This window comes from Fringilla coelebs (genome assembly GCF_963513975.1).
Source record: "Fringilla coelebs genome assembly, chromosome: 2".
NCBI classification, from domain to species: Eukaryota; Metazoa; Chordata; class Aves; order Passeriformes; family Fringillidae; genus Fringilla; species Fringilla coelebs.
Window position 1 is genome coordinate 33,880,486 of NC_140029.1, and position 27,269 is coordinate 33,907,754.

The 27,269-nt window shown below is 40.8% G+C and overlaps 1 protein-coding gene across 2 annotated transcripts in view; it reads left to right on the forward strand.

Moving 5' to 3' along the window:
• JADE3 (jade family PHD finger 3) overlaps nucleotides 1–23,318 on the forward strand; it is a 64,109-nt gene extending 40,791 nt beyond the window's left edge. For both annotated transcript variants that reach the window (XM_084226137.1, XM_084226136.1), the window contains 8 exons: nucleotides 2,573–2,730; nucleotides 4,582–4,772; nucleotides 6,901–7,112; nucleotides 9,623–9,790; nucleotides 15,490–15,606; nucleotides 16,071–16,544; nucleotides 18,273–18,390; nucleotides 19,887–23,318. In XM_084226137.1, the coding sequence (XP_084082263.1) occupies nucleotides 2,573–2,730; nucleotides 4,582–4,772; nucleotides 6,901–7,112; nucleotides 9,623–9,790; nucleotides 15,490–15,606; nucleotides 16,071–16,544; nucleotides 18,273–18,390; nucleotides 19,887–20,779 (2,331 nt within the window). In that variant the 3' untranslated portion in view covers nucleotides 20,780–23,318. The remainder of the gene's footprint in view (nucleotides 1–2,572; nucleotides 2,731–4,581; nucleotides 4,773–6,900; nucleotides 7,113–9,622; nucleotides 9,791–15,489; nucleotides 15,607–16,070; nucleotides 16,545–18,272; nucleotides 18,391–19,886) is intronic.
• The last annotated feature ends 3,951 nt before the right edge of the window (nucleotides 23,319–27,269 follow it).

The window sequence follows — 27,269 nt, forward strand, 5'->3', positions numbered from 1 at the left end:
GCTGAGCTTCATGGGCTAACTGGAAATGCAGGTGGTTCTTGCCAGGAGGGGAGAGTGCGTGCTGTAGAGCAGACAAGCTGTTGTTCTCTGGACACAGTTAGTAAAGGAGCAGCATTTATTTGTTTTTCAAATAAATGTTGGAAAGAAACAACCATGAGGAGAAGCTGGCTATCTAAATCCTGAAGGCATGTGTGCTGCTCTTTGTGTAGATAGCTTAGTTCGTAGCCTTGAGGCTGACTGCTGAAGCAGAATTTACTTGATTTGTCAGAAAACTCTCTTTGGGTCCCCTGAGTGTTTTGGTTTACTTCCACAATGAAAGAAATACAGATTGAGTATTCTCATATGTTGCCCTCTGGGAGTATTTTACTGTTGGAAGACCCTGCTTTGCCACATGTGAAGAAATGAAGAATGACTAGAGCTAAAGATTGTAATGATTCCAAGTGTCTGCAAGAAATCCTCAATTGCACTGTTAATCACAAGTATGAACAGGCAATTCTTAGGAAGTCTTAGCCGAGTTTTGGAGTCCCTTAAGGTTTCAACAGTTATCTTTTTATTGATTAAATCTTTGACCTTCAGTGGTACCTATACTGTAAACTGTAGAAATCTGAAGCAGAGAACTTAATGTTATGGTATGGTGATGGTGTGGGCAGTACTTCCAACAGTCAAAAGAAACCCAGAAGAAGTTCATGCTCCAGTGGGTTTGTGCTCTAAAAATACAGATACAGTTTGCATACATAATGGATCATCAGAAGATTTGCTGCTAAGCAATGTAGTTGGAATACTGATGCCTTTAATACCATTTTTCATCTAGTGGTTAAGAAATAGTGGGTTTGATAGGAAATACTTCACTTTTATATTCTGTCAGTGGCTTAAAAGGTAGTTTGTAAAGCACTTACCTCAGATAAGATTTGAGAAATATATTTTCTGGTAATTAAAGCAGTCATTGCACTTCCCCTGTATCATACTTTTCCCTTCCAGTGCTTTGGAATTGTACCCTGTTAGTGTTACTAATAATTCTGGCTTTGTACCTGCAGCACAGAAAACTAAAATGCCCTTTAAGTAGCATAAATAATGTTACATTTTATTTTGGTGTGTACATATAGTGCTTGGAAGAAAAAACCCCCGGATGCTTGCAGTCTCAATGCTTTCACTCTTGACATTCAGATTTGAAATACAGGCCTGTTAGTTACCTGAGGAGTTTTATACAGAAGGCAGCAGTGAACAGTCTGTTCTGAACCAAGGCAGGTAACACATTAATAGCAAATACAAGACCCTTGAGTCTGTGGGTTTGAGTACCCTTGGTCAGCTTGCTCTCCTGGCCGCCCATATGAGATGCAGTTGTAGAACATAATGAAGTAACACTGATGTTCCAGGTCACCAGCAGCTATTTCAATACCTGTTTAGCACAGAGACTTTCAGAGTAATATTTACTAGATGGTTTCCAAGAACAGCTGAGAATTTTTGCAGTAGGCAATAACTGGTCTGGTACTGTCGAATTGAAAAGGGTACATGAAGATATTGGGCTCAGAGATTGTTTATTACTCTTCTGGTTATAAAACTGAATTGGTAAGAAGAGAATTCAACCTGTCACAACTTACTGCAGGGATATTTTCCATTTCATTTTATGGCCCTTTGAGGATTTGATTTCTTATTACAGTAATACAGTTAATTAGTTGCAATGTCTCCCTAAAACCAAGTCACAGTTACTGTTTTGCTTTACTGAACATTAAGCTGGTGCAGTGTAGCAGTGGAGGAAGAAGCCCACAGAAGATAAATGTGCCCTTTATTTAAATTGTATGCACCTGTAGTTGACAGATACTGACATTAAGTAAGCTTTGAGATGACTGATAATCATGTTTACATGCTTGTAAAAACTTAACTCTCTGGAGCCAGGTGTTATGGCTGAAGATCTGCTGCTATGATTTGCTTTGTATGAAGGTGGTGTTTTATAGTATAGGTTTGCTGAAAGATGCTGAGGCTGGATTTTGTCCATCACTGCTTACACACAGAGCAGCACAGGTCTTGTGTTCCAGCAAAGGCAGCTGTTCATCTTGATCTCAGAGATCCCAACCAATAAAACTTCAAGTGGTTTTAATAAATGAGCAAGTGCCTATCCATCAGTTTTGCCATGGCAACTGTTTGTAGCCCATGATGAATATGACAGTTTAAAGTGCCTGAACTGAGTGAAAGAAAAGGATATCCTACCTTGTGTCTAAGTTAGGGTACAACCTATAGGCTGACAATAAGCTGATTGAAAATATGGTGAGGAGTCTTCAATCAGATGCAGACTTCCTTTCTCCTCTCTCTGGTTACCTGTAAAAAAACTTCTTCCTTCTGGTTAGCCTTTGGGCAGCAGCAGCATGGTTTTGAATTAGTGTAAACTTCTTATCATACTGTACCTAATACACTAAAAATTAATAGTCTTGGTAGTTTCAAACTGATTTGTGTTGATACTCTTAAAAAAAAAAAAGTATTGATGTATATGCACTGTTTCAGTGGAGATAAGAAAAATACCTGCCACATTCTTTAACACAATGCTCTTTCTCAAATCCATCTTTGCACTCTCCCGCAGGTGTTCCGCAAGGATCTCATTAGTGCCATGAAACTCCCAGATTCTCACCATGTCAACCCTGATGAGTATTACGTCTTTGCGGACACGTGGAAACAAGAATGGGAGAAAGGGGTTCAGGTTCCAGCCAGTCCAGAAACTATTCCGCAGCCTTCTCTCAGGTATTGCTGATCAGACATGGATCATGTCTACAAAATGGCAGCTCAGAGAAGATGGTCTCTCAAAACCAAGTTTCTAAGTGCTGTCAGATTTTCTCTGTTGGTATGTTTAAATCTTCAGTGTAGCAGCCTTCAGACATGTTCTTAAACCACAAGTGCCAATTTGGAAAACATTTCTGTGGTGTTTCAGTCCAGATCTCATTCTGTCTGCACACTGTTACAGTATCTACATTGTGAGTGTAAAGAGATCTTTTTTCCTCAGGCACATGGTGTTATGGATTAAAAACTGTTTTTTATTTCAGCATGGGGAGTTGAATAAATTAAAAATAAACCCATATCTTATGCATATTACTTGAAAGGTTTCCCTACACTGCATGATGATATAGAGCACTAGGCATGCAGTAATCACTGATACCTGATAAAATTTCTCATTTGTTTATATAATCTAATTTTGGTTATTCTCAATGTTTTAACCTTTTCTACCTTCTCTCACCACAGTTGGCTGTTTAACATTATAGAAGTTCAGTGATCTCAGATTCTGAAGATAGATAAAGAATCTTCTGTTCTCTCACACTGTGTTTAGGCTAGAGAAACCTAGCACTGTAGTCCTGCAGCCCTTCCTGGTAGAAACAAAGTGTTTCAACACACAAAGGTTAATGCCAGCGTGCTTTTCGAGACAAAGATAAATGAATTGTCTGGTGCAAGTGCTGAGCCAGCATAATTTAATTTCCACTGATGCTATTGTCACTATCAAGTTATTAAAAATAAGTATATTGCAGCTCGTACCACCAGTATTATATTAGAGGAAAATATTGGACCAGAAGAAAGAAAAGCTCACAAGAGAATTAGAGGAAAAAATGAGCAGGGTAAAGGGGGATGAAGAATGGCAGAAGGACATTGTTTGTGCTAACATTGATAATCCATATTGTCCAGTTAGAATTCTGTGGGATACAGTTTGACAGCTGCCTCCTCCTTATTTTCTGCCTTATTTTCTAGAGTTTTTATCTTTTCCTTGTCCCGTGAAGGGTGAGCTCCAGAAAGCATGTAGAGCTGCTCATGCATGGCACTGTTCCATTCTATATCTCTCTGGCTTCCTTCCACGTGTAGGGCTTTTTGCATTGAATTCAGAGAAAGATTGAACTTTATCTTCAGATTATTCTTTCCATTCCAAAATCAAACCAATTAAACACAGAGTTTTATCTCTGAAAATACTTGAAAGAAACAACAGAAGAAACACAAATCTTTTTCTCCGTTGCTTCTTGGATGACTTTACCCCTTTACATTTTTGCTTGGCATCAGAATGTTTCTTGCATAACAAAAATAATGTATTTGTAATGTGGATAAGTTGTCATTTACAAAATAAGGGTCGACTGAGTATCCCAAATGGAGAGCAAGGATTTCCCCCCCCCACACACACACACAGGCACTACAGTGGAATTACTACAGTAAGCTCTCATGGAAAGGGTGGTGTTTTCAAGACATCAGTTGGCAAGATTTCCTTATATCATTTAGGAAGAATATAGGACAAAGATTGTATCGGTTTTGTGCGTAGTACTTTCTGTAGGTTTCAGAAACAGTAACTTTGTCATACCAGTAACATTTGTTAAATTGAAGTTGTATGGACAAGCTTACATTTTAAAAAGGGTTTTGTATATGTAGTAAACCTTGGAACATTTTGGGCGAAAAAATGACATTTCGAGAATCCTGTCTCCCTAGGCTGACTGTACTTTCTGGTTGGTTTAAAATCTGTGAAACCCCAGCTTTCTTTGCACTTACAGCAAATATTTTATGTCTTTCAAGGATGGGTCTTAAAAAACTGTAAGTATTTTTTTGTTTGTTTGTTTTCACTCACAGGGTTGTAGCAGAAAAGGTAAAAGAAGTACTGTATACACGACCCAGGAAATACATCCACTGTTCCAGCCAAGAACCCACAGAACCAGGTTACATCAACATTTTGGAACTAGCAGAATCTGTGTGTCGCTATGACTTGGATGACATGGACATCTTTTGGCTCCAGGAGCTAAATGAGGAGCTTACAGAAATGGGTAATTCCACAACATGTTCTCATTTTAAAAGCTGCACTTAATTTTTGCTGTTTGAGTTTTTTGTTGTTGAGTGGTCTGCTGTGTAAGGTCTCTGAAAGATTGCTGAATGAGAGTTGAATGGAAATGCTAAGAGAAACAGGAGCTAAAAACGGAATTACTTTCTTGATCTGTTAACGTTTTTTATTTTACCTGTTGTACCTAAAAATTTCTTGATGTCCAAAATCATCTGCAACTTCTGCAGACAGAGGCAGGAGAGAAAAAGCCTACGCCAGGTGGAATTAATTTTAGGACTTCAAAAGTTAAAGATTTTATGTAGGGAAAGCAGATGTTTCCATTTCTTGAACTTGGAACATATCTACGAATTCAGAGTTCTGAGGAACTTGCATGCTGGGTTTTCAACAGAGTAATTAAGTTTCACACATGTTAGCCCATTCAAAATCAGCTAAGTAAACTTTCTTTTGCCATGCAAGTTGTGGGTACAGAGGTCTATGAGCAGGAGTGAGCTATGGAAAATAATACTGGAATTATCACTGGAATAACTGAATTGTGGTGGAATAGCCTGTGTGGCTAGTATTCTTCCATGGGTGATTGTAGGTCCTTTAGGAAGGACAGGTAGGCATTTCCTGCATTTGCTGTTAATAAAATAAGAAGTACTGGTAGAGTAGTGATAATCAATGGCAGCATTGTCTGTAACAGCAGTGAAATAGTGGTGACTGAGATCCAGAGGGGAGTGAGGAGTGGAAGTAGTTTTTCTGGTCCTGGACTTCAGGATGGCATGTTTCTACTTAGGTAACTGGGTGGCATCTGGGAGGCAGCTCTGAAGGGTGGGATTACTGAAGAGAGCTAGCAGGGCTTCAAGAACACTGTCCTCCAAGCACAGGAAAGTTCCAATTATACATTCAGGAAAATGAGTAGATGTGTTGGGAGACTGTTTTGGTGAAGTAGGGAGCTCATGACTGAGCTCGAGTGCCAAAGGATGCACGTAAGTAGAAGCAAGGACAATAACTTCCCAGGCGTACAGGAATGCTGTAAGCAAAAGTTGTTAGCTTTTCAAGGGGGCAGATCTCCATCCATGGAGATTTTCAAGATATGACTACATAGATCTCTTAAGCAACAGCTTTTTGGATTTCCTGTTGACTCTGCTTGGAGCCCAGGCAGAGGCTGAAGCCCTCTGTAGGACCCTTCCCACCTGAACGATTTGGTAATTCATTTAATTCAGGCAATGAGAAAGTACTAGGCATTACTCTCCCTGTTTATTGTTTGTAACGAGGAATCACAATTAGTAGCCTTAGTTAAAATATTAGCCTCTGGAATTAGTGTGATGCGAATATCCCAACATTGAAGGCCTGAGTAAATCATAAGCTGTGACCATCATGATCATTTTTGAGCAAGGATTTTGATGAGATGCAATTTGGAGATGTCTAGTAGCTGTGAACATCATGGAGTTTATAATGCAGTGTATGTCCTGAAGCTGCAAGCTGAGGGCCAATCTCATAGCAAATACTTTTAAAGTTTGATTAGTGATGAGTGTATATATAGCGTGTGTAGTGTTCACATGAACAGATAGTATGGATTGCAACAGTATATTTATCTACTATTTTATTTTTTTTTTAAAAATCAGAAAAATAAAACCACTTTTCATAATCATCATGTTTTGATCACTTCATCACAATGGACTTAGAAATCCTGGATGGTGCAACTTTCATTATAAGATATGAAGTATTCTTGATAAGTTTTGTTTCCTAGGGCATTAGTCTTCAGGAGAGCACATTGTGTGATTTTTGGATTTCACTAGTGTTTAGTAAAATTACAGAGGTGCAGGAAGGGTTGTATGAGAACAGCCAGCAGTTTGAACAACTGCTGTCTTTTATGCTGCAGTGTTTTCTTCCAGGTGCAGCCTTGTGGTTTGTGTAAAATTTTTATTCAAGTAGTAGTTCTGCTTGTATTTATAAAACAATGTTAATGTTATAATTAGTCTGTGAGTGAAAAATCTTGTCTATTTTTATTTTATTTTTAGGTGCTGTGTCTACTGCATTAGTTGCTAGAAGTTGTCTTTTTTCTCTTCCTGCTTCTCTGACTCAGAAGCATCTGACTGTCCTCTAATTGCCCTTCCCTTTCTCTGTTGTAGGATGTGGGCTCCTGGATGAGAACACAATGGAAAAGACAATTGAAGTGCTGGAGCGGCAGTGCCATGAGAACATGAATCACGCCATCGAGACCGAAGAAGGGCTGGGGATCGAGTATGATGAGGACGTCATCTGTGATGTGTGCCGGTCCCCGGACAGCGAAGATGGGAATGACATGGTGTTCTGTGACAAGTGTAACATTTGTGTCCATCAGGTTAGTGCCTGCAGAAACACTGACACTCTCCTCTGGTTTAAGTTTACCCAGGCAAATGTGGAATGTGAAGGGATGTTAAATGCTAAGTGGAGGACTTTGCGGTTTTCTGCATATGAAGGGTGGTGCGATACTGAGGTGAATTTTTGGACTATAACAATTACAGTAGATTAAGTGGCCTTGCATAGTTAATAAGTGGACAGCTACAGTCTAGCAGGAATGCAAAGTGAGTTTTTGGGACGTGAAAGTATTTCCTCTGTGACTGTAAATAATTGTTCCTCCTATTACTAAATCTGCTTTGGAAGATAAACAGGACAGGAAATACTGGCTTGCCTGTTTGTGAGAAATCTAAAGATCATTTGTTTCAGAGCTTTTTTTTTTCCTTTACTGACTACTTATTTAGTCAGACATAGGCTGTCCAAATTTAGCCATCTGGAACCATATGTAGGCACTTAATAGAGTGATCTTTTTCAGAAGCCATCAGCACCTGCAAAAATCATGGTCTCAGTCTGAATGGTGCTCATGTTTATAGTATTTCAGATGTAGTCAAGACGTTACACTGCCTGAGCTCAGCATAGTCAGGTAAAGGTATCCTTATAATCAGAAAAGGGGTATGAATCCTGTAGTTTTTGTGCATCCTGTTCTGCAAGGGAGTTTTGCTACAAATTGAAAAGAGACCAAGATAGTTCTTTTTTTTTTTTTTTAAATGTGTTTTTGTACTGATTGCAAGTAATAATTGGAAAATATCTGTCCAAAAAAAGACCTGTCACCTCCCTGCTCACAGTGGGCTGGCTTCCAGCTCGACTGCTTTCCTGACCTGAGTCCCTGTGTGAAGCAGCCTGTGAGCCTGAGTTGGCAGTAAGGTGGCCAGTGACAGGAATATGGCTGGCAGCTGAGCTGCCTGCTTCAGTCCTTGCTTGTGCCTGTTAAGGAGTAATGATGGATTTGCAGCCAAAGGCTCATGGTTGTCTCCTGACAGCTGAGCTTGAGTTGATGGTCTGCTGCCTCCTTGCCCCTCACTCTTCCCTGTGCTGGATCTGCCTGAAACAAGCTGGAGTGTGTCTGGGCTAGAGCAAAGCCTAACTATAACAACAACTTGTTTCATTTTTAATCTGGATCAGCTTTGGTTCAACAAGTAGCCTCAGGTCTGTTTGTCATCACAAGTTTGGAGGTGGAGGGGAGGAGGAGTGTGAGAAAATTCCTCCTTCATGGTACCCTGTTGTGCTGGCTCAACCATGTTGTGAAATTACTGTTTTAGTAGTCTGGGCATCCTTTGCTTACCAGTTAAAATTAGAAAATAGTTTCAGTCCATTTCCAACACCCTAGATCTGATCTTAGATGTACTGCCACTTCTGCTCTAGTAACAGAAAGAATTCAGGTGGGAATATGCCACAGAGGAGCAAAAGAACACTTGTAAAATTTGGATTGCAGCTCCCCCTGTTGGACTTTTACTACAACAGGAATTGTAAGTTAGTCAGTCTTGCTGCATTTAATTCAGGGAAGTCCCCCTCCCTACAAGCTTGACATAAATATGCAGTGTTTTATGATATTGTTTAATATTAAATACTGAAATTTCATAAACAGAAGTCTGGGAAGGTAAGGATGGGAATTTTATAGTAGATTTAATCTGAAAGAATGGTTACAACTACTGATCCCATTCTTTTAAGTCTTTTAATGTTATCATTACCAGAGAGAGTGTTAGAAATTTTAAGATTTCCTGTCATATATGCCTTTTTGATAAAACTTTTATTTGGAGTGGTTGAGTGAAATTAGACCTTGGTGGGAGCCAGTGATTTCAGATAGCTCAGCTTCATGAGGTAGGAGGGATATGTATGTACAGCAGGATCCACCATTGGCTCCATTAAGAACCACGAGGAATTTGAATTTGAACCTAAACTATTTATTTTCCTTTTTAAATTTTAATTCTCAAACCTAGCAAAACTTAAGAAATCTCTCATTTTCCATGTGGTTAAATAGAATACTTGGGAAATAAGTGTAAAACCCAGCATCTTATAATTCCAGTGTATGCTGTAATCTTTGTTGCAATATTATGTAAATATTTAAATTTCACAGAACTGTAACCACAAACATTACAGGAAATGATTTTCAGTCAAACAGCTCATATCCCTATCCCTAAATAGAATTATGTTAGAGTGTTGCATTTTTAGCAGTAGGAAATTGTGATTTAGAAAGTGTTACAGAAGCTAATTTAAAGGAGTATCTCTATTGTTTACTTCAGAAATTTAAAACTCCCTAAAAGCAAAGGTGAAGGTTTGTAACACCAGTGCTGTTGTGCAGTCTCAATGGATATGTTTTAAAAACAGGTGTGAAAACTATTGCTTTTGAGGCTGTTTCTCCTTGGATTAATTGACTCATTTAAGGTAAAGAAATCACAGACTAAGTGAAGGCCAGATTGTGCCTTTACTTTTTGAAAGCTTTGCTCTGTGTGAATATGAATGCTTGTGTGTGAAATAATTTCAACACAATGATTCCAATACCTCTTTTTCTCCAAGGCTTGCTATGGAATCTTAAAAGTACCTGAAGGGAGCTGGCTGTGTCGTACCTGTGTCCTGGGAATACATCCTCAGTGCCTCCTCTGTCCTAAAAGAGGAGGTGCCATGAAAGCTACCAGGACAGGGACCAAGTGGGCACATGTGAGCTGTGCACTTTGGATTCCAGAGGTAAAACCCTAAGTTCTCTCCCGTCTTCCCCTTCTTGTTCCATTCTCTGCCTTTTTGCATTCTCATGATTTAAGGTCTTTGACGTAAAACAGGGCCTTATTTTGATAGGGCTGCTCACTCTGTGAAGTCTGGGTGAGAGTCAAGGTTGTATTCTACTAATGAGTCACTTTGTCACCTCCATTTATTCAACAATCGCTTCTTGGTGTCATCATGGTATATGTGGCCTGCTAGAAAGAGCCACTGATATAAGCTGTATCTTACAACTGCAGCTTCATTGTCTCATATTTTTTAATGAATTTGTGTGCTTGGATACATTTGTAATTTGCACGAGTACCTCCACTTTTTTCAGAGTTGTGTTTGTTTGCTTAAAGGTTGCCTGCACTGCATTATTCCTATAGGATGTATGCTGCAATTTGTACTTAAATTTTCTTTGAATTAGAATTTTTCTGAATGGTGGGGAGATGAGAATTTTTATCTCCTTGTTATATACACCTTATAAATAAAGGCTGTGCATAACGTATATGGAGAGTTTAATAATCAAGTTTTACACTTCCTCCTCCATTTTGAATCAAGTTTAGCATCACAGTGTAGTTCTGTAAAACAGAAAGTTCACTTAGGTATAGATGGAGTTTGTGTTTAATTTTGCACTTGGGATATTTATGTTTTATTCTTGGTAAGATTCACAAATCCATTATGGTGGGTGGTTTAATGTGAGACAGGAGCCAGATCTGTCAGCACCATAAAATCAAGGATACAGTATGTGCTGAATTTTCTGCTCCCAAGTGCAGACAGGTCTGATGTGTGCACAACTTTGAGGAAGATGTTAAGATTTTCGTTTGGTTTATTTTGACTTAGCAACCGGATATAATGTGTAATTTTTAGTTGTCTCAGGCACATATATCTGCTTCTTAAGGAGATTATCTTTGCAGCTGCACTTTTCCTTTCAGGCCTACTTGAAGGTGAAAGTGATGACAGAAACTACAAGGAGAGAGGAGTTGAAATATAACCCAAAAAATATTTATTTTTTAAAAAAATTACTTCTCTTGCGCTTATGAAGTGTCTTGCCTGGCAGCTTTCCTGGCTCTGAGCTGACTGGTTTTTCTAAGAGGTCCATTCTGCATGTGGTTGCCTTGCTGTTCTCATCAGCAGAAAAGGAACAGTGAAGTTTGGGAAGGTGGTGATGGCTGGGCAGGAAGCACACCCTGGCTTTTTGCCTGCCCAGGCTCTGTTCCTGTGGCTGAGGAAGAGAAGCTACTGGGGGACACCCGGGGTGGGAGAGCTTGAATCCAGCTGTTTCCACAGCCCATTCAGTGATTCCAGGTTTTGGACAGCTCCTCTCCACACCAATGCCAAGAGTGTCAGGCATAGTGAAGAGGTTGTACATGCCTGCAGGCATGGGAAATGCTTCTTGGATCCATTCTCTTGGACTCGTGTGTAGTCACTTGTAAAGCAATTCAGTTACCAGAGAAGCCAGGAAAACCCCTTGTAAATCTGTACTAAAATGGCACGTCATTTTCTGTTTGGAATGGCCTTATGTGCTGCAGGGGCAAGAAAGACAGAGTTTGAAGACCCAGGGATGGATGCTTTAGGGGAGAATGTATATTTTCATGTATCTATTTTTTTTTCTTTTTCTTCTAAGGTACTAGCATGCTGGAACTCCCTAAAGGAAACGTTAATTATAAAGTCACTGGTATTTCCTCATGAGGCCCTAACAAAGTGAAGCAAGGCAGAAAGCAGGGAGGAAGGGGCTATAAACATTTCTGTCTTGTGGCAAAAGCTTCAGAGAGGCTCCATGAGTCACCAAGTGTAGTCTAGCATTGTTGCAGTCAATTGTGCCAGGTATTCTCCTGCATTAATTCATTCAACACTGTCTTGAAATCTTTTTTTCTTCCGTGCCTTCCTTGGGAGTTAATGCTCTTTACAGGCTTTCTTTTTGCTCCCTTGACTAATTGGGATGATTGAAGGATTTTACTTTCCAAAGAGTACTCATTGGTTTATATCCTCTTTTTCTTCTGCCTTTACTTTGCTTTAGTGTAAATATGTGGTCTATTTCATGGTTTTTTAAAAGGCGTTCTTCTAAATTAAAAAAAATTTAAAAAAAAATCAAAAAAGGAAACGCTGATATCAGAAAACCTGTATTGAGTGTTTTGAAATTCAAGGTGTTTCTCTGCCTTAGATAACCTATTACAGGTATGTCCTCTGCCAGTCAGTGTGGTGTTAGCTGAAGCAGAAAGTGATAACACTCCCCTGGCTGTAGAGGGAAGATAAAATTGACTGTCCTGAGCAGCTGTTGCGAGTAGCTGTGCTCAAGCTACTGGGCTGCCCTTCCCGATCACTGATGCAGATCCTTGTGTACTGCTGCAGTTGCTGGTGGCACAGTCAGCAGGGAAGAATAGGACAGCAGGGTGATTGATCATGTGCATAACATGATAATAGGCTTCAACAACCCATTGTCTTCACTCTCTCCCACTCTTAGAACTTCTCCAGAGTATAGCAGTCAAGATGTAACCTGATGCAAGTTGAAGAAATGGAGAAAATTACTACATGTTATGGCAGATGGATCATTTCTGCCTTGGAATGGGAGTTCTTGGGGGATGAAAAGGTTGGCTTCTGATCTCTGGATCCCTTGTGAGCAGCAAAGTTCAAACGGACTTTGCCTTGACTCCTCTCTGCAGAAACATGCAGGTGGCACAAGGCCAGTATAAATAAATTGCACCTGACTCTGTAAGTGCCTCTTTGTGCTTTTACAAAGTGGGGTAGTATCAACAGTCAGCATTACAAGCTGAAAGAGCAGTATTTCCAATATAAATGTTTCCTGACCTTGTAAGTCTCCTCTGGGGAAGGAGCAGAGGAGATTTAAGGGGGCAGAAAGGGACAGAGAAAAGGTCTGTGTCAATTCCCAGCTCCTGCTGGGAAGCCCAGTGGAAAGCTGATATTACTCAGTCTCCAGAAAAAAAGTCATTGGAGATTCTGATTTCTTTTTGAAAAGAATATAGACAACCTGACACATTGACACAATCCCTTAATTCTTAAGGGAAGTCTTGTCTCTCAGTGTAGTGGTAACAATCAATCTTTGTACAATATTGTTTCAGAAATACCTGTGCAACTTGAATCCAGCTGTTCTGAGCATGGTCAAGTTAGGTTCATGAAAGTTTCTTTCATTTTGGAAGCAAAAAAGCTACATTTGATGCTGAAGGGTACTGACCATGGTTTTGTTGAGCTACTCAGGCGTTCCAGGGACAATCTTGTCACTTTTCCACCAATTTATAGGAAGGCCACAAGAGGTTAAAGTGTTAGCCATGGCTGTCTCATGAGTGCATCATGTATTGCCTGACTGTTCTTCTTTAAAACCCGAACCTTCTGAAGCATCTCAGTGTCTTCCTAATGAAGACTTTTGGAAATGCCATGCACTCAGTATATTCCAGAAGATGTGGGCTTGCACTTGGCAGATCAGAGAGGGAAGTACTGTAACAAACATTATCTTATTTGAGTCCATTTATGTCATTAATTCATGAACTATTGGTCATCTTTTTTTTCTCTAATGTGGAAATGATGAACCAAGTAATCTCTTGCAAAGCTGTTCTTTCCACCTACTTAAATGATCCTTAAAGCAATGCATGATAAGGAGAGAGTAGCAAAAATATTCTGAGCATAGCAACTGTGACTTAACACTGCTATCTTTGGGTAAGTCTACCTCACTGAGGAGGTCTGCTGAAGGAAAGCTTTTCATCCATAGGGATTAAACAGGTTATAAAATGAATATGTGCATCAAGTGATTGATGATGTACCTCCAAAGGGAAGCTAAAAAATTCAGCTTTGTCTACTGGCTCTTGTAAAGTTGCCAGTTTAATTATCACATGATAAATTAATTCATCCAACCCAGATTTTCCTGGGTGTCTCTCATTTAGATTTAATCTATGAAAATTACCGTAACGTAATGCTCTTAAAGTTTTCTAGAAAAACAAAATAATTGTTGTTCAAATCTCACCCTGCTTTTTTTAGCCATCAGCTTTCTTCTGGCCTCACAGTGCCACAGAGCATGACCTAAGAACCTCCTTTCTTTGAATTCTTAAGTTTGACCCCTTTGAGAAGAAGCCCATATTTCCACCACAGGAGGTACAGGTCTGCTCAATTCAGATTAATTGTTTTTAGAAAGTGTGGAGTATCAGCATTGTGGTTTTGGTTCAGCCAGGTAGCCCTCCAAGGCACACGACTGCTGAATTCAAAAAGTGTTGTAGAAGTGTCAAAATCCAAGCTTTTGGAGACTGGTGTTTTTGGGACAGTTATCCCACTGAAATATTCTGCCATGTGCCATTCTCATACTGGCCCAGTTTTGCATGTTAGTCATTCAGAGCTAGCCAAGTTTTTGTTTCTGTGCTTGGATAAATCCTGTCAGGATTGGCTGAGGGATGTCTGCAGATATAGATATATCTGTTTTGGTTTCCAAATCATAGAGGAAAGTCCTCATTTCCCTGTATAGACAACAGGCAACTGAGAAACTTCTATCACAATGGATATGTGGAAGTTAATATAAAAAAAATAGGAAAAATTATTCTGTCTGTATATGGTTGGTTTTTTTTTTCCCTTTCTTTTAGTAATATCGATAATCTGGTCTATCAGAGACAAATTGATCATCCAGACTAAATCTGTGAAAACTAGCACAAGACAATATATCCTGCTTTGTAATAAGATAAGTTTGTTGTTTTTTTACTCAAATTATATTTGATACAGTCCATAGTTAGGAAAGTGTGTTAGGATTATCTCTTGCAGTGGGAGTGCTCAGTGGAGAGGCAGAGCTGGGAAGCAAGCTGGCTGCTGAATGATCTGGTTCTGTGCCAAATATTGAGTTGACAGAAGTAGATACTGCAGCAGATCTAGGGATTTTGTAGAAGAAACTTTTCAGGAAAGTGTTCCTGTTTTGTTCTGCTGGGCTTGTGTTTTGGCAATTTTTAAGTTAGACCTGTAAAAGCAGCACAGAAGGGAAAAAAAACCAAAAACAAAACCACAAGGGAATGGAAATAAATTAGAGTAAACACTTGCTGCAGTCTCTCAACTGATAGTGGTTTAAGAATGGCATTCCCCAATTTAGTGTTCCCACTGAAGCACTTCAAACCATGCACCACTTCTTCCTCCCTTGCACCAGGCTGGAGAGGGGATTTGAGGCACAAATGGTAAGAATCATGGATCAAGAAAAGAAGAATGTACTGGAAGCAGCAGTGAAGTAAGAAAAACAAACAGTAAGAGCTACAATATCAGTAACGGAGCCAACGCTACCTGACCACTGGCTTCACATCACACTTACCTGACCAGAAGAGAGCCCTTCCTCCCACTCTCAGAAAAGGATGTGAGCTGGTATAGAATAACCTCTGGGTCCTAGCCATGCTCCCTCTTGGCTACTGCAGAAATTTACCCTGTCCTGGCTGGGATCAGGACATTGCTTCATAACACGGGTGTGCTGTAGGGGCCTCAAATGTTTTGAATAATTGCAACTTTGAGTCACCAGGTTAAACTGATAGTATTCCACACTATTGTCTGCATGTGGGATCTTTTGGGGTCCCTTTCTAAGAAGTATGAGTACATGGAGATCTTGCAGCAAGAGAAATGAATGGATGGCTTTCTTCTTCTGATATAAATGGAGAGCTTGGGGTTTTTTTTCCCCTTTGGTAACTATTTTCTGCACTGGTTTTTTTTCTTTACAGGTTAGTATTGCTTGCCCAGAAAGGATGGAGCCAATCACAAAGGTGTCTCACATTCCACCAAGTCGATGGGCTCTAGTGTGTAGTTTATGCAAACTGAAAACTGGTGCTTGCATTCAGGTACGTACTTGTCCCATAGTGACTCTGCAGGGGTGACTCTGTCAGAAGGGCAATTTTGGTTTTTGCATTTTGTTTTTCCTGTGTTCAGAGATGCTTTACAATGGAGATGACTGTTGGATAGATGCCTCCTTCATAGCCATTTGCTATCCAATTAGTTGACTAGACAGAAGAGTTAGTCTGGGTTACCATCTTTTGAATAAGGCTGAGGTGTTTAAGAACCGCTACTATGTGTATCAAAGATGAACAGAAAACTTCCACTGACCACTCTGCAAACAAGAAAATACTATATTGGGTAGTACCAACTTCAAAGGGATCGATATTTTTAAGAATGCGTTGGAAATTGGTTTTGGTAGAGATGGATTTTCACGTAGTTCAGGTAGTTGTGTCCTTTTTTCCTAGTTTGCTGCTACTGTTAGTAATTGAGTAATTAGTAATTGAGGCTTTTTGTTCTGTTTTGTCTGCAGTGCTCCGTGAAAAGCTGCATCACTGCCTTTCATGTCACCTGTGCCTTTGAGCATAGCTTAGAGATGAAGACTATCCTGGATGATGGGGATGAAGTCAAGTTCAAGTCGTACTGTCTAAAGCACAGCAAGAACAAACAGAATTCTCTGCCTGATGTTGAGGAGCACCCCAAGAGCATGTCAGAGCAGAAGCAAACAGAGAGTGAGAAAACGAGCCTGCGAGCCCAAAAACTCCGAGAGCTGGAAGAAGAGTTTTACTCACTAGTAAAAGTGGAGGATGTTGCAGCAGAGCTGGGCCTTCCTAAACTTGCTGTAGACTTTATCTACAATTACTGGAAATTAAAGCGAAAAAGTAACTTTAACAAACCATTGTTTCCTCCCAAGGAGGATGAAGAAAATGGCTTGGTGCAGCCAAAAGAAGATAGCATTCATACTCGCATGAGGATGTTCATGCATTTAAGGCAGGACCTGGAGAGGGTAAGAATTAACTTGTAAAGTTTTGAAACCTATTTGCAGGTGAGCGAGGTCTTTCTTTATGAATGAAAGTGAGAACGGGGAAAGCAAAGTGAGATAATTAAAAAAATAATAATTTAAAAAATAAAAGTAAGGCCTTGAACTCCAGTCTTTTGATATGCTGCACTGCCTGCTGCAGAGACTTTGAGTAGCTGTCTCACTCAGTCTAGTGAAAGATCCAAGGTGAAAGCAGTGCTTCCTGACTTGCTTAAAGGTTATTCCTTTACGTGTTTTAAGATGCATATTTCTATGCACAATGGACATATTTGGTAATTGATTATATGACTTCAGCTTCAGTTGAGTAAATGTTTAAAAAAGTGAAGAAATTTATTTGACCCACTGTAGTAGTAGTAGTGCAGATTAAATGAGAAAAAAATGTTACTTTTATTAAACAAAAAATAAGAGTAAGGCTTGTTACCACCTGGAGGCTGCCTGTTAGGTTGGTCTGTTGGATAGGGGTTACCTGCAATTTCCAATTGCTTAGAAATAGGTAGTGAATCTACAAAGGTAATAAAGTAAAATAGATGTGATGAGGAGAGGGGAAGTAAAAGCAGAAGAGAGGTAATAGTGTGGTAAGAAAAAGGGAAACAGTATCGTGGAGAGAACAATATGAAGATACAGGAAGATTGTTGGATCCAAGATTTGCACTTGTCATTGTAACCACTGTCTTTAATCTATCATAATTAATCTCAGATCTTTTCCAGGGCTGCTTTAGATATGGAAGCATACTTTAAGAAAAAATATAATACCCATAACATGGAGGGTTGGTATTTGGGGGTGGGTTTTTTTTATTTTTCAAGAGACCATGTCAAACTTTTTGTTTGATAAATGTTTGGTTTGCATCAAATATTGTTGAAATTGATGAACTTGTTCTGAGTGGAGGGGATTCATAATTTGAAATGCCTGTTTCCAAGTTTCTGAACTTCTTGTGCCACAAGATTTTCTATTCTGTTATATCTTGGGATAAATATAAATTTGGGAAACTTGGAATTTTGCTTCTAGGTAAAGACATTTCAGTTCTGAACTGATGGAACAGTGCTAGGGAAAGTTTATTTGGCAGATATCTTTCAACCAGCCCCTACGCTGTTTCTGTGTTTTGAAAGCACTTTTAGGTGTTTATCAAGAACTTCCAGTGTCTCTTCTTACTCTTTTGCCTTAGGTGGAAATTTTGCTATTAACTCAGACAGGTAGAGTTATGTGGAACTGAATCAGAATGGTTTGGGTTGGAAGGGACCTTAAAGACCCTCTAGTTCCAACACTCCTGCCATGGACAGGGACACCATCCATGAGACCAGGTTGCTCAAAGCCCTATCCACACTTCAGGGATGGGGCCTCCACAACTTCTCTGGGTGACCTGTTGCAGTGTCTCACTGTAAACAATGTCTTCCTTACACCCAGTAAGGAACTTACCCTCCTTCAGTTCAAAAACATTACCTCATTTTCTGTGTCATGAGGCTCTGGTCTCTCTGTCTTTCTTACGATCCCTTTTCATATAAGGAAAAACTGCAGTGAGATCTCTCCAGAGCTTTCTCTTTTCCAGACTGAACGTTTTTTTAATAGTTAGGTACATTCAGTAATATTCACAAGAACTTTACCAAGGGATTTTGCGTGTAATGTTGTTGATACAATTTGTAAACTATGTCTGGATTTATTTTCTTATTGCCTTTTAAGTCTCCTGTTATTTCTCCGTAGGTAAGAAATCTCTGCTACATGGTAAGCAGGAGAGAGAAACTGAAGTTGTCCCACAGTAAAGTACATGAACAGGTCTTCAACTTGCAAGTCCAACTCATTAATCAGGAAATTGCTGCAGGTAATCATATAAATCTAAAATATTTATAAATCCTGCCTGTATTTAAACGAAAGCAGTGTATTCTCTTTATGTTCCTGGTTAGTGCTTTTAACAGATGAAAATGCCTTTAAGAATTTTCTTCAAGTGCATAGTCAATCAAAGTAGCAACACAGAACTCCATAAATGCTTAAAATATTTACTTGAATATTTCTTTATTTTATGGCTGTTTCTGGTATATGCCTATTGCTTATAACTGTGGCATCCAGATAGCAGAAATGAGCTGCTGGTGATCTCTAGGTTTTTGCACTGTTGGGCTGTTGGTGTGTGGCACTGTTTCCCCACAGCAAGCTCTACCCCGCTGGTTGGTTCTCCAGCTGAGAAGACTTTTTTGCTTGCTGTCACCAGTTGGTTCCTTCAGGCAAGAGAAAGAGTGACTGATGGGAATTGCTGCTGTTCTCATGTGCCTTGTGCACGTCATGAGCAGCGCAGATTTCTTAGCTTGCCATCTACATTTGCTCTCCTTCCTTCCAAAAGAGTTTAAGTGTACTCTGGGTATTAACAGGGACTAGTAACTGTTTGGGAATGCTGAGGTGCCAAACCCCACTCTGCCCTTGGCACTTACAGCAGCTCTTTAAAATAAGGAACACAGCATTTGGAAAGAGGAGGAGTGTATGCATACCAGTGTAGTTACTGGGATTTTTTTTTAATAGGAAAGGCAGCTGGTTTTTTGTGTGAAATTAAGATCTCTCTGGTCTTTCAAGATACGTACTTCGCCAGTGTAGGGTGAAATCTTCGTGGTTTTTTTCTCTGTCCCTAAAACATGGATAGGTTTTGTTAGTACTGATAAGGTTTTTTTTTTTTAACTGTTTTAGATCAGACTAGTACTTTAGAGAAGCAGTGGCACACTGAAGCTCCTTACTTTTGTGTAAATGCATTTTATTAGAAATGCCTACTAAGTTTATTTAATACCTTTACAAATACAAGTGGTTTTTTAATACTTATTATAATAGCTTGATACTTGCAGTGGGTGCTGTATGCATGTATTCCCACAAACAACTCGTATGTTGAGGTAAAAAAATTTTTAAAGCTTAGAGAATTTTATAATTCAAAGCAGAGAGTTGAACTAAGTCCAAATTGAAACTCAGTTTGAAGCATTGTTTTTTCTTCTTCCAAAACTGAATATGAACCTTTTTTACAGCTTTGTTGGAACAGCTTCAGTCACATCTCAAAACCGGTTCAATTCACTGGCTTAAAGCCCCGTTAAAAGGGCACATTGTTGTTTTTAATGGAAATCTTTAAATGCTTACCTAAATTCCAATTTAGGATAATTTGGAACAGTTTGGTTATCCCAACTTCTCCTCAGTGTCCTAAAATAATTTCACACTAATTATTTGCAAATGCTTCTTACTGTTGCATGACCATATAATGGACTATAAAGCTTGTTACGGATGGCAAAAGAAATTACTCTTTTTTAAAAAGCCTTTTTTCTTCTGCTTCCTCACCTCTTTCTCCTGTAGGCCATACCCTGACAAGTGCACTAGAGAACACACTGTTCTACCCACCTCCCAGGATCACCCTGAAGTTAAAAATGCCCAAATCAGCACTGGGAGACTGCAAAAATAACTCGCTGAAGCCTGGCAACAGACCGCTTTCTCCTGACAACAACAGCACTGTTTACAGCAAACGGAGTGTGCCAATGTCAAAGGAATCGTTTGAAATTAAAGCAAAATCTTATGCCAGGTATCAGCATGACAGCAGAAGTAATGGGTTGCTGGCAGGGATCGGCAAGCCTCGGAGTGAGGCAAAGGATTCTGGCCCCACGCAGCTGATGGAGTTTCACCGGGGCCAGCCTTCTGGGAAGCCTTTAGCGCTCCAGGCTGCTTTGCATGGACAGTCTTCCATCGGGAACGGGCGGGTGCAGCAGGAGAACTCGAGGCTGGTGTCCAAATCCAATGGTCTGATGGGCAGGGCTGGAGATGTGAGCCAGAGAGACAGCTCCAGCCAGACGTCCTACGAACAAGAGTCTGTGCTCACGGCTCATTTGGCCAGCCAGAGTGGATTCCGCAAATCCACCATAGAACATTTCAGCCGGTCCTTTAAAGAGGCTACCAACAGTCTGGTGAGGACCACGGAAGATCTCCGGTGCTGTGAAAAGCCAACGAGAAGACTTGCAACAAAAGATCGCTTGTGGAGCAAGCAGACACTTGAAGGTGCTCCATACCAGGACAACGATGGGTACTGTCCTGACTTAGAGCTGAGTGACTCTGAAGCAGAAAGTGATGAAAACAAAGAACAAGTGAGGTTAAGACGAAGTAGCTCAGAGAGAGAAAGCCCAAGTAAGGACTTTGGAAGAGACTGTCACAATAGAAACAAAAAGAATATGATATCTCACAGTTCGGTACAAAGGTGATTAGAAGCCCCCACGGGGTAATTCAGCCTTTATGTATTCCGGTGTACCAGTGCAAAGCTCAGCATCAAAAGGTTCCAGAAAATAGTCTAGGACCTATTTAGGAAGAGCTGCAGTAGGGGATGGGGAGGGGAGAGAAATCAGAGTAGTTTTGTTCAACTGTGAATTGGTTTGCAGTCTTTGCAAGGTTAGCTCAGTTATCCACAAAGTCATGGATATTGTGTGTTTTATCAGAGGGTACCATCTGAGAGAGCACAAAGCGGTTAATTGTGCAAAAATTCAGGAAACCGCTTCCCCCTTGCCAGCTTAAGTGCAAGGCACTGTGTTCACGTGGAGGCAGTGTCATGGTGGTGGACAGGTTCTGAAGAAGTCCTTGCATTGCTCTAAGGTGTTGCAAGAGACTGCAAACGGAGACACTGAAACTGCGTTGTTATGGCACCTGCAGTGTGGCTTTGATCCAGCAATGCACTTGCAGATGTGTTAGGAAGTTAAGCACGTGAAAAGTCCTGCTGGTTTCCCTCGGGAACGTTTGTGCTCAGCTATCCGAGCACATGCCAGTGTGCTCTGCTGGATCAGGCCCAAAGTGACTACTAAGTGATGATCCCCTTCTGCAGGAGGCTTTGAACTGCAGTGGCGTTTGCAGGCTCCCTGCGGAGGGTGGAAGCAGGCGTAGCTGGCGCTGCCAAACTCGCTGACCTCTAGACGTGCCCTCCCATTCCCTGCTTTTGCTGAAGGTTGTGTTTCTCTTCACAATAATTCGCTTATTTTGTAAATATACAACTTCTAGTACTTCAGTTTTTTTAATCTCTGTACATAGATGCTTGTTGTGGGATGCACTTGTAAATATTTTACCCAGCTAACAAGTACAGATGGCTAATTTTGTGGATAGTGTTTACAAAAGTAGATGTACTACTTCAAAGAAAAATGCTATTTGACACTTACATTTAGGCAATCACCGGTGATGCCAGGTTCCTCTTGAAACTGAGATTTCATATCCAGAGGTGTTTTTACCTGGTATTTTTAAAGTCAGCTGAATTAGAAATAATTTGAGCTGAATTTTTTTTTTTCAGGTGCAAATTTTCAACCCTAGTTGCCTGAACACAGGCGTAGGAGTCTTCTGGCATCTAGGTCTGTAAAATTTTAGCCAGTCATCATTTAGATTATGATGGTTTAATTAAAGATGTTTCTTTTTTAATTCCTGAAAATCTACTACTTTACTGCGCTGCTTTTCAACCTCTGGATCAGTTGCTGTTTCCCAGTCTAACACATTTTTTGTATGTCCTTTAAAATCAGCAGTTGTTAAATAGTGATTAAATTTCAGCCAGTACTGACTGAGGAGACGAGAAGGGAAGGGAATGAATCCCTTTCTGTTTGTTTCAAAGACAGGGGATTTCTGTTTGAATGCAAACTAACTTGTTTTACAGATGGTGTTGTGTTGATCAACAGAGCTACTGCACTATTTTTGTCTGAAATGCTGTACATTTCATAAACACGCAACATCCTCTGTCCCCACATCACTGGCTGAAACGACCCACAGGTTGTGTAGGGCACGTTGTACAGCTCTGTTGGGGGTTCAGTTTTGTCTACAAACAAAAAGGTGTTCCCCCCACAGTGTGAAGATGACTATGCAGGATCTGAACAGCAACTCAGTTTTGCTTCATAGTTTTAATTTATTGCTTTTAGGTTGGGAAATGGCAACGACGGTTTCAGATTTATTTTAAACTTTGAAATCTCCCTAGTTGCAATAGGACTAGCAGGTCAGGGGCTGGAGGACTCTTCAGTAGTGAAATCATTTTTAGAAAAGTATACTTGGCCAATCTGCTCTGTTTGCTTCATGCATCTTAATTTTTTTTTTTTTACTTTTTTTTCTCTTTTTTTTTTTTACTTCTTGATTTTATGTATATTTGTGTAATTGATCTTTCTAGAGCTGTATCTTCAAAATTATTTCTTTTGGTGTAAATATGCAGTAGCAATTTAGGTTTCCACATATTTTATTTTTATGGGAAATGCTTTGTGTTCTAAGCCATGGGTCATTCAGAATAAGTAAACAAATGTCTGTTCATTTGTATTCTCGTTCTGATTCTCTTAGTTCTCCTTCGATATTTATTAGTAATCCTCTCTCACTGGCCATGAAATTTTATGAAGCTTTTATTGGGAACACTTATCTGGGAGGTCAGCAAAGTGTTCATGTTATTTTGTGGCTGGAAGCATATGACGGAAGAGAGGGAAAATGGTGCTTCAGCAAAACTCAGCATTTCTGCTCTTCTGGGGTTATCAATTCAGTTGTTTCCAGTCTGGGCAATGGTTTTGCTAATTTTTACATGATTTTAATAGACAAATGAAGGAGCCCTTGGTTATGTAGTTCTCAAGTATTGTCCCCAAAGTGCATTTGCTAGTTTTTATTGTGCGTTCGGTGGCTAACTGTTTGAAGTATTACCTCTTAACCTTATTTGTCAATTTTTTGTTGTGTTTTTGCATTTTGTTTTATATATATAAATATATATATATTCAATTTTCCAAGATGGACTCGGTCTTTTTCAGATGTCCCCTTTTTACAAGTACTTTTTCATTAAATTATGAAACTGCTAACAATATTTCCATTTGTTGTGATTTATTCAGGGCTTTACCCTCTGTGTCTGTAAAACTTATCAGTACTGTGTCCATCAGGAGTAAATGATTTCTGCCGATTTGGCAATACTTTAACAAGTTTAGTATCCAGGAAAACCCTTCCCCTTCAGCCTCCCAAAAAGAGTCGCTGAGCACTAATTTGCTGCGTATAGCAAATAGTGCAAGCCTGGCTTTTGTTTCTGCCTAGCTGACCAAATGTAACAGACCATTTGCTGCCCTGGCCTCCCTTTTCAATGTATTTGCTTATGCTGTAGTATGGCTGGTTTTCCCTGGTCGGACAAAGTGAGTTATAGAGGAAGAGCCGTAGCCAGGCCTTCTGTCTGATCCCTCTTCTTGTACCCGCAGACGTGCGCAGCTGAACACCCACCAGCCTGCGTGCAAAGGACAGAGCGGGGCCAGCACCGGGTCCTGGGCACACGTGGGTTTTACCCGACCTTCTGCTGTAGTTCCCCCTGCTCCCACAGGCCGGTGCTGTGAGGTACCTTGCTGGCACAGAGGAGCTGCTCCCTGGGCTAGAGCAGGGAAGAAGGCAAAATGAGAAGGTGGAGGGGGAGATGCTGGACTAGCTGCACAACTGATCCCATAAGCATCCCTGCGGCTCTGACTGGCTCTGCAGCTGGCAGCCTTCAAGAAGGATGGGATTTGCAACGCGAGTGTTGCAGGCAGCAGTGACCCTCCTGCCTGCGATGGCTCTGGCAGCAGCAGAGTGGGTCAAAGCTGAGCAGCCAACAACACACTTGTGGGGACTGGCTTAAGGACTGGAGTGACTGAGCAGGTGGCCCCAGGCAGGTTGGAACTGTAACTAGAGAAAGCTTGGGTGAAATGGAGCCCAAATCCCTCAGCTGAAAAGCAAGCAGGAGTTAAAAAAGGGGAAAAGGCAGTAAAGCTGCAGACAGAGGGGAAGAAAAAACAGCACTACGAAGAAGCAGTAAGCGTTGGACTGTTTGTTGTTTTTCAGGAGCAGGATTTCTTCTTTCCTAAAGGCATCCTGCTACAGATAACAGCAACAGACTTCCTTGTTGTGACTTTCTGACTGGTGGCTTCTAATTCCCTCTCCACATACAGTCTGCTTGTGGCTGGGATGTAGGAAAGAGAGGGCCAAGGAAGGAGACTGGCGTCCCCATTAATTTGGAAACAGCGACTATTTGTTTGTAGTCTTTTCAAATAACTAAGTGCACTTACTTGTTGACGGTACCATGGGCCTAGAACTAAAGGGACTGCAGAGTGGTTCTGAGCACCACCATCTCTGCATTTATGTTCCTGTCCTAAAAGAAATGTTTCTCAGTTATAACTTGTGTGTATCGCTTGTGGAATGTTTTCTTTGCACCATGAATCCCAAACGATTGAAGGAGAAATTGACAAGTGTTTGGCTATTAAACTTAAGCCTGAAACATTCCCTTGATTTTGATGTGGTTGCTCTGATGACCTGGCCTGGATGTGCAGGCTGTACTGCAGACGCGTGGTGTGGATGTGATACCTGGGAGGGAACCCAAGCCTGCCTCTGTGAGCTGCAAAGGTAATCCAGCGAAACCACTCATTCTCATCTTGGGAATTTGGATGATCCCAGAACTTTTAAAGGTTTAGCACTGCAGGGAATTGACACATCTAGTAAGAAAATAAGCTTTTGATGCGAATTAAGGAACAAAAGCTGCTTGCGCAACCAGGGAGCTTGGCATGCAAGGGAAAAATACCGGGGAAGGGCAGAGGTGGAAAACAATGGAGCGCTTCAGTGCAGCTTCCTTAGGAAGAAGTGAGGACACACAGACTTCTGGGCTCTGGTTTCATGACAGATGCCTTGCTACTGCTGCTTCTGAACCTTCCTTTTACACCAGCTTCATGGCTGAACCCTTTTCCCATTCCTGAGATGAAACTCTGGTATTTACCTCTTGCAGAGATGATTCTGGGATAACTGCTGTCAGGCTCTGCTCCTAACCAAGTCAGTGCATCTAGTGGGATGTGGCAGGTGGATTAAAGTGACTGCAAGCACAGACTTCCAAAAGAAAATGTTACATAGCAGTTGGGTAAGTTGTTTAAAAATAGTGGATGTGCACAACTGTTTCTGTTCCTTAAGTTCACCCCTCTGCAGAGAGCTTAGCTAAATTTGTGTGACCACGTGGTTGTAGGAGAAGCAGCCTCACATATTTGCTCATTCATTTCCCTGCCTCTGTGTATGCAGCTTCCAGATAATCTTTCTTTTTCCAGTAGGCTTCCTCTGTCTGGGACAGCCTCCTGGATCCACCTTGCCCTGCCCTTTCTCTGGGATTCTTCTTTTGTTTCAGGTTAGGCAGACCCTCCCTGCCTCCCATTGCTTTCTCAGCAGACTTGGAGCACGATATCTGCCTCACCTTGGCTGCTTAATCTGATATACATTGTTTTAAATCTCTGGGGAGGTTCCATAATGACACCTTCATGGTTTCTTTTGGCTTAAACGTCCTGAAGACATTTTTTTCCGGTTTCTGTTGTTTTTCCTCAGGTGCTGCTGCACCCACCCTATCCCAAGGAAAGAGCACTGGGGAGCAGGACACAAGTTGTATTTTGACAGTTCCATAACAGTTCCAGAGTTGTTCTGCTCATAAAATTGGTGGGCCAGTGTCCTGAGGAAGAATTTAAAACTTAGCTCAACAGTTACATAAAAGGGAAGTGCCATCAAGAAATCTCCTGGTCATCTGAGAGCTCTTGAGCTTATGACAGACTTCAAGAGCAGTCCCTATAAAAAGAAAAATGTTACATGCCACTTGGGAAAGTGGCTCTGGTTATAGCTTGGGGAATGCAGGCCCTGGTGAGGGAATGAGTCATCTGAGGGGGAAAAACACCTCTGGACTAGCCCACCCACTTCACCTGAAACCGCGGTGTCTGGTTGCATTCCTTTGTAGTTCCTTATCTCAGAAGGGTGGTGCTGAGTAGTTTGGGAACCCCTGTCACTGGCATTTTAGGCTCCATTTGCATCTGGTTGAATGGAACCTGACCAAAGCACATTCTCTCCTTAAAACTGGCTCAGCTATTGTTCTGTTGTCTCTTCTAAAATGAAGTAGGGGCATTGTTTCATCTTTTTCCTGATTAATCATTATACAACAAGCCAGACATCTCTCCTGGTTAAGGGAAGCACAGAGGCTGAAAAGCTGGATGAGCCAGGTGATGCAGATATTAATAAACAAGTTGTAGTTTACACTCATTTCAAATGGCTGGTACATAAACCAGACTCCTCAAATTGTCTGGTTGAACATCTTAAATTAAAGCTCTGTGAAGTCACCCTAAATCTGCAGTTAACTTGAAATTTAATTTTGATTTGGCCAGAAGAAGGATTTGCATGCCTGTAAGCTGCAAACACTGAAAGCACTGTTGCTAGATCAGTTATTTGAATGAAAGATGCTGCCTCTCCCTCAAGTCCTGGCTCTGTTGCATGACCTCTGTTGTCACTATAATTTTGCAGCTGCTGAAGCACATATCAATGCTCTTTTTTTTTATCCTGAGGCAAGCAAAATGCAAATCCCGGTCACATGGGGTGCAAAGACCAAAAAAAGTAAGGCATTAATGAAAAATGTCTTGGCTGTGGTCCACTGAAGAATGCTTTCTGAAGCACCCTGTTGCCCAACTGCTCCCAGTACACAGCCAAGGTCTGGAGAGGCACAGGCTGGGAACTCTAGATTTGTGAGGCAGCTTCAGGCAGCAGAAACCTGCACTTGTTGGTGCTCCCATGACAAAGAAGTTGGAGGTGTAAGTGTGAGAGTGTGAGGGTGTTCATGAAGCACTGGGCAGACTGGCTGCAGTGGGAAGGGCCACACATTTGCTTAAGCATTGTAATCTTGAGTTAGAGATGCTTGTTCATGAGCCTGTGGCCTGTACAGAAGGAATTGTGCTGAAAGAA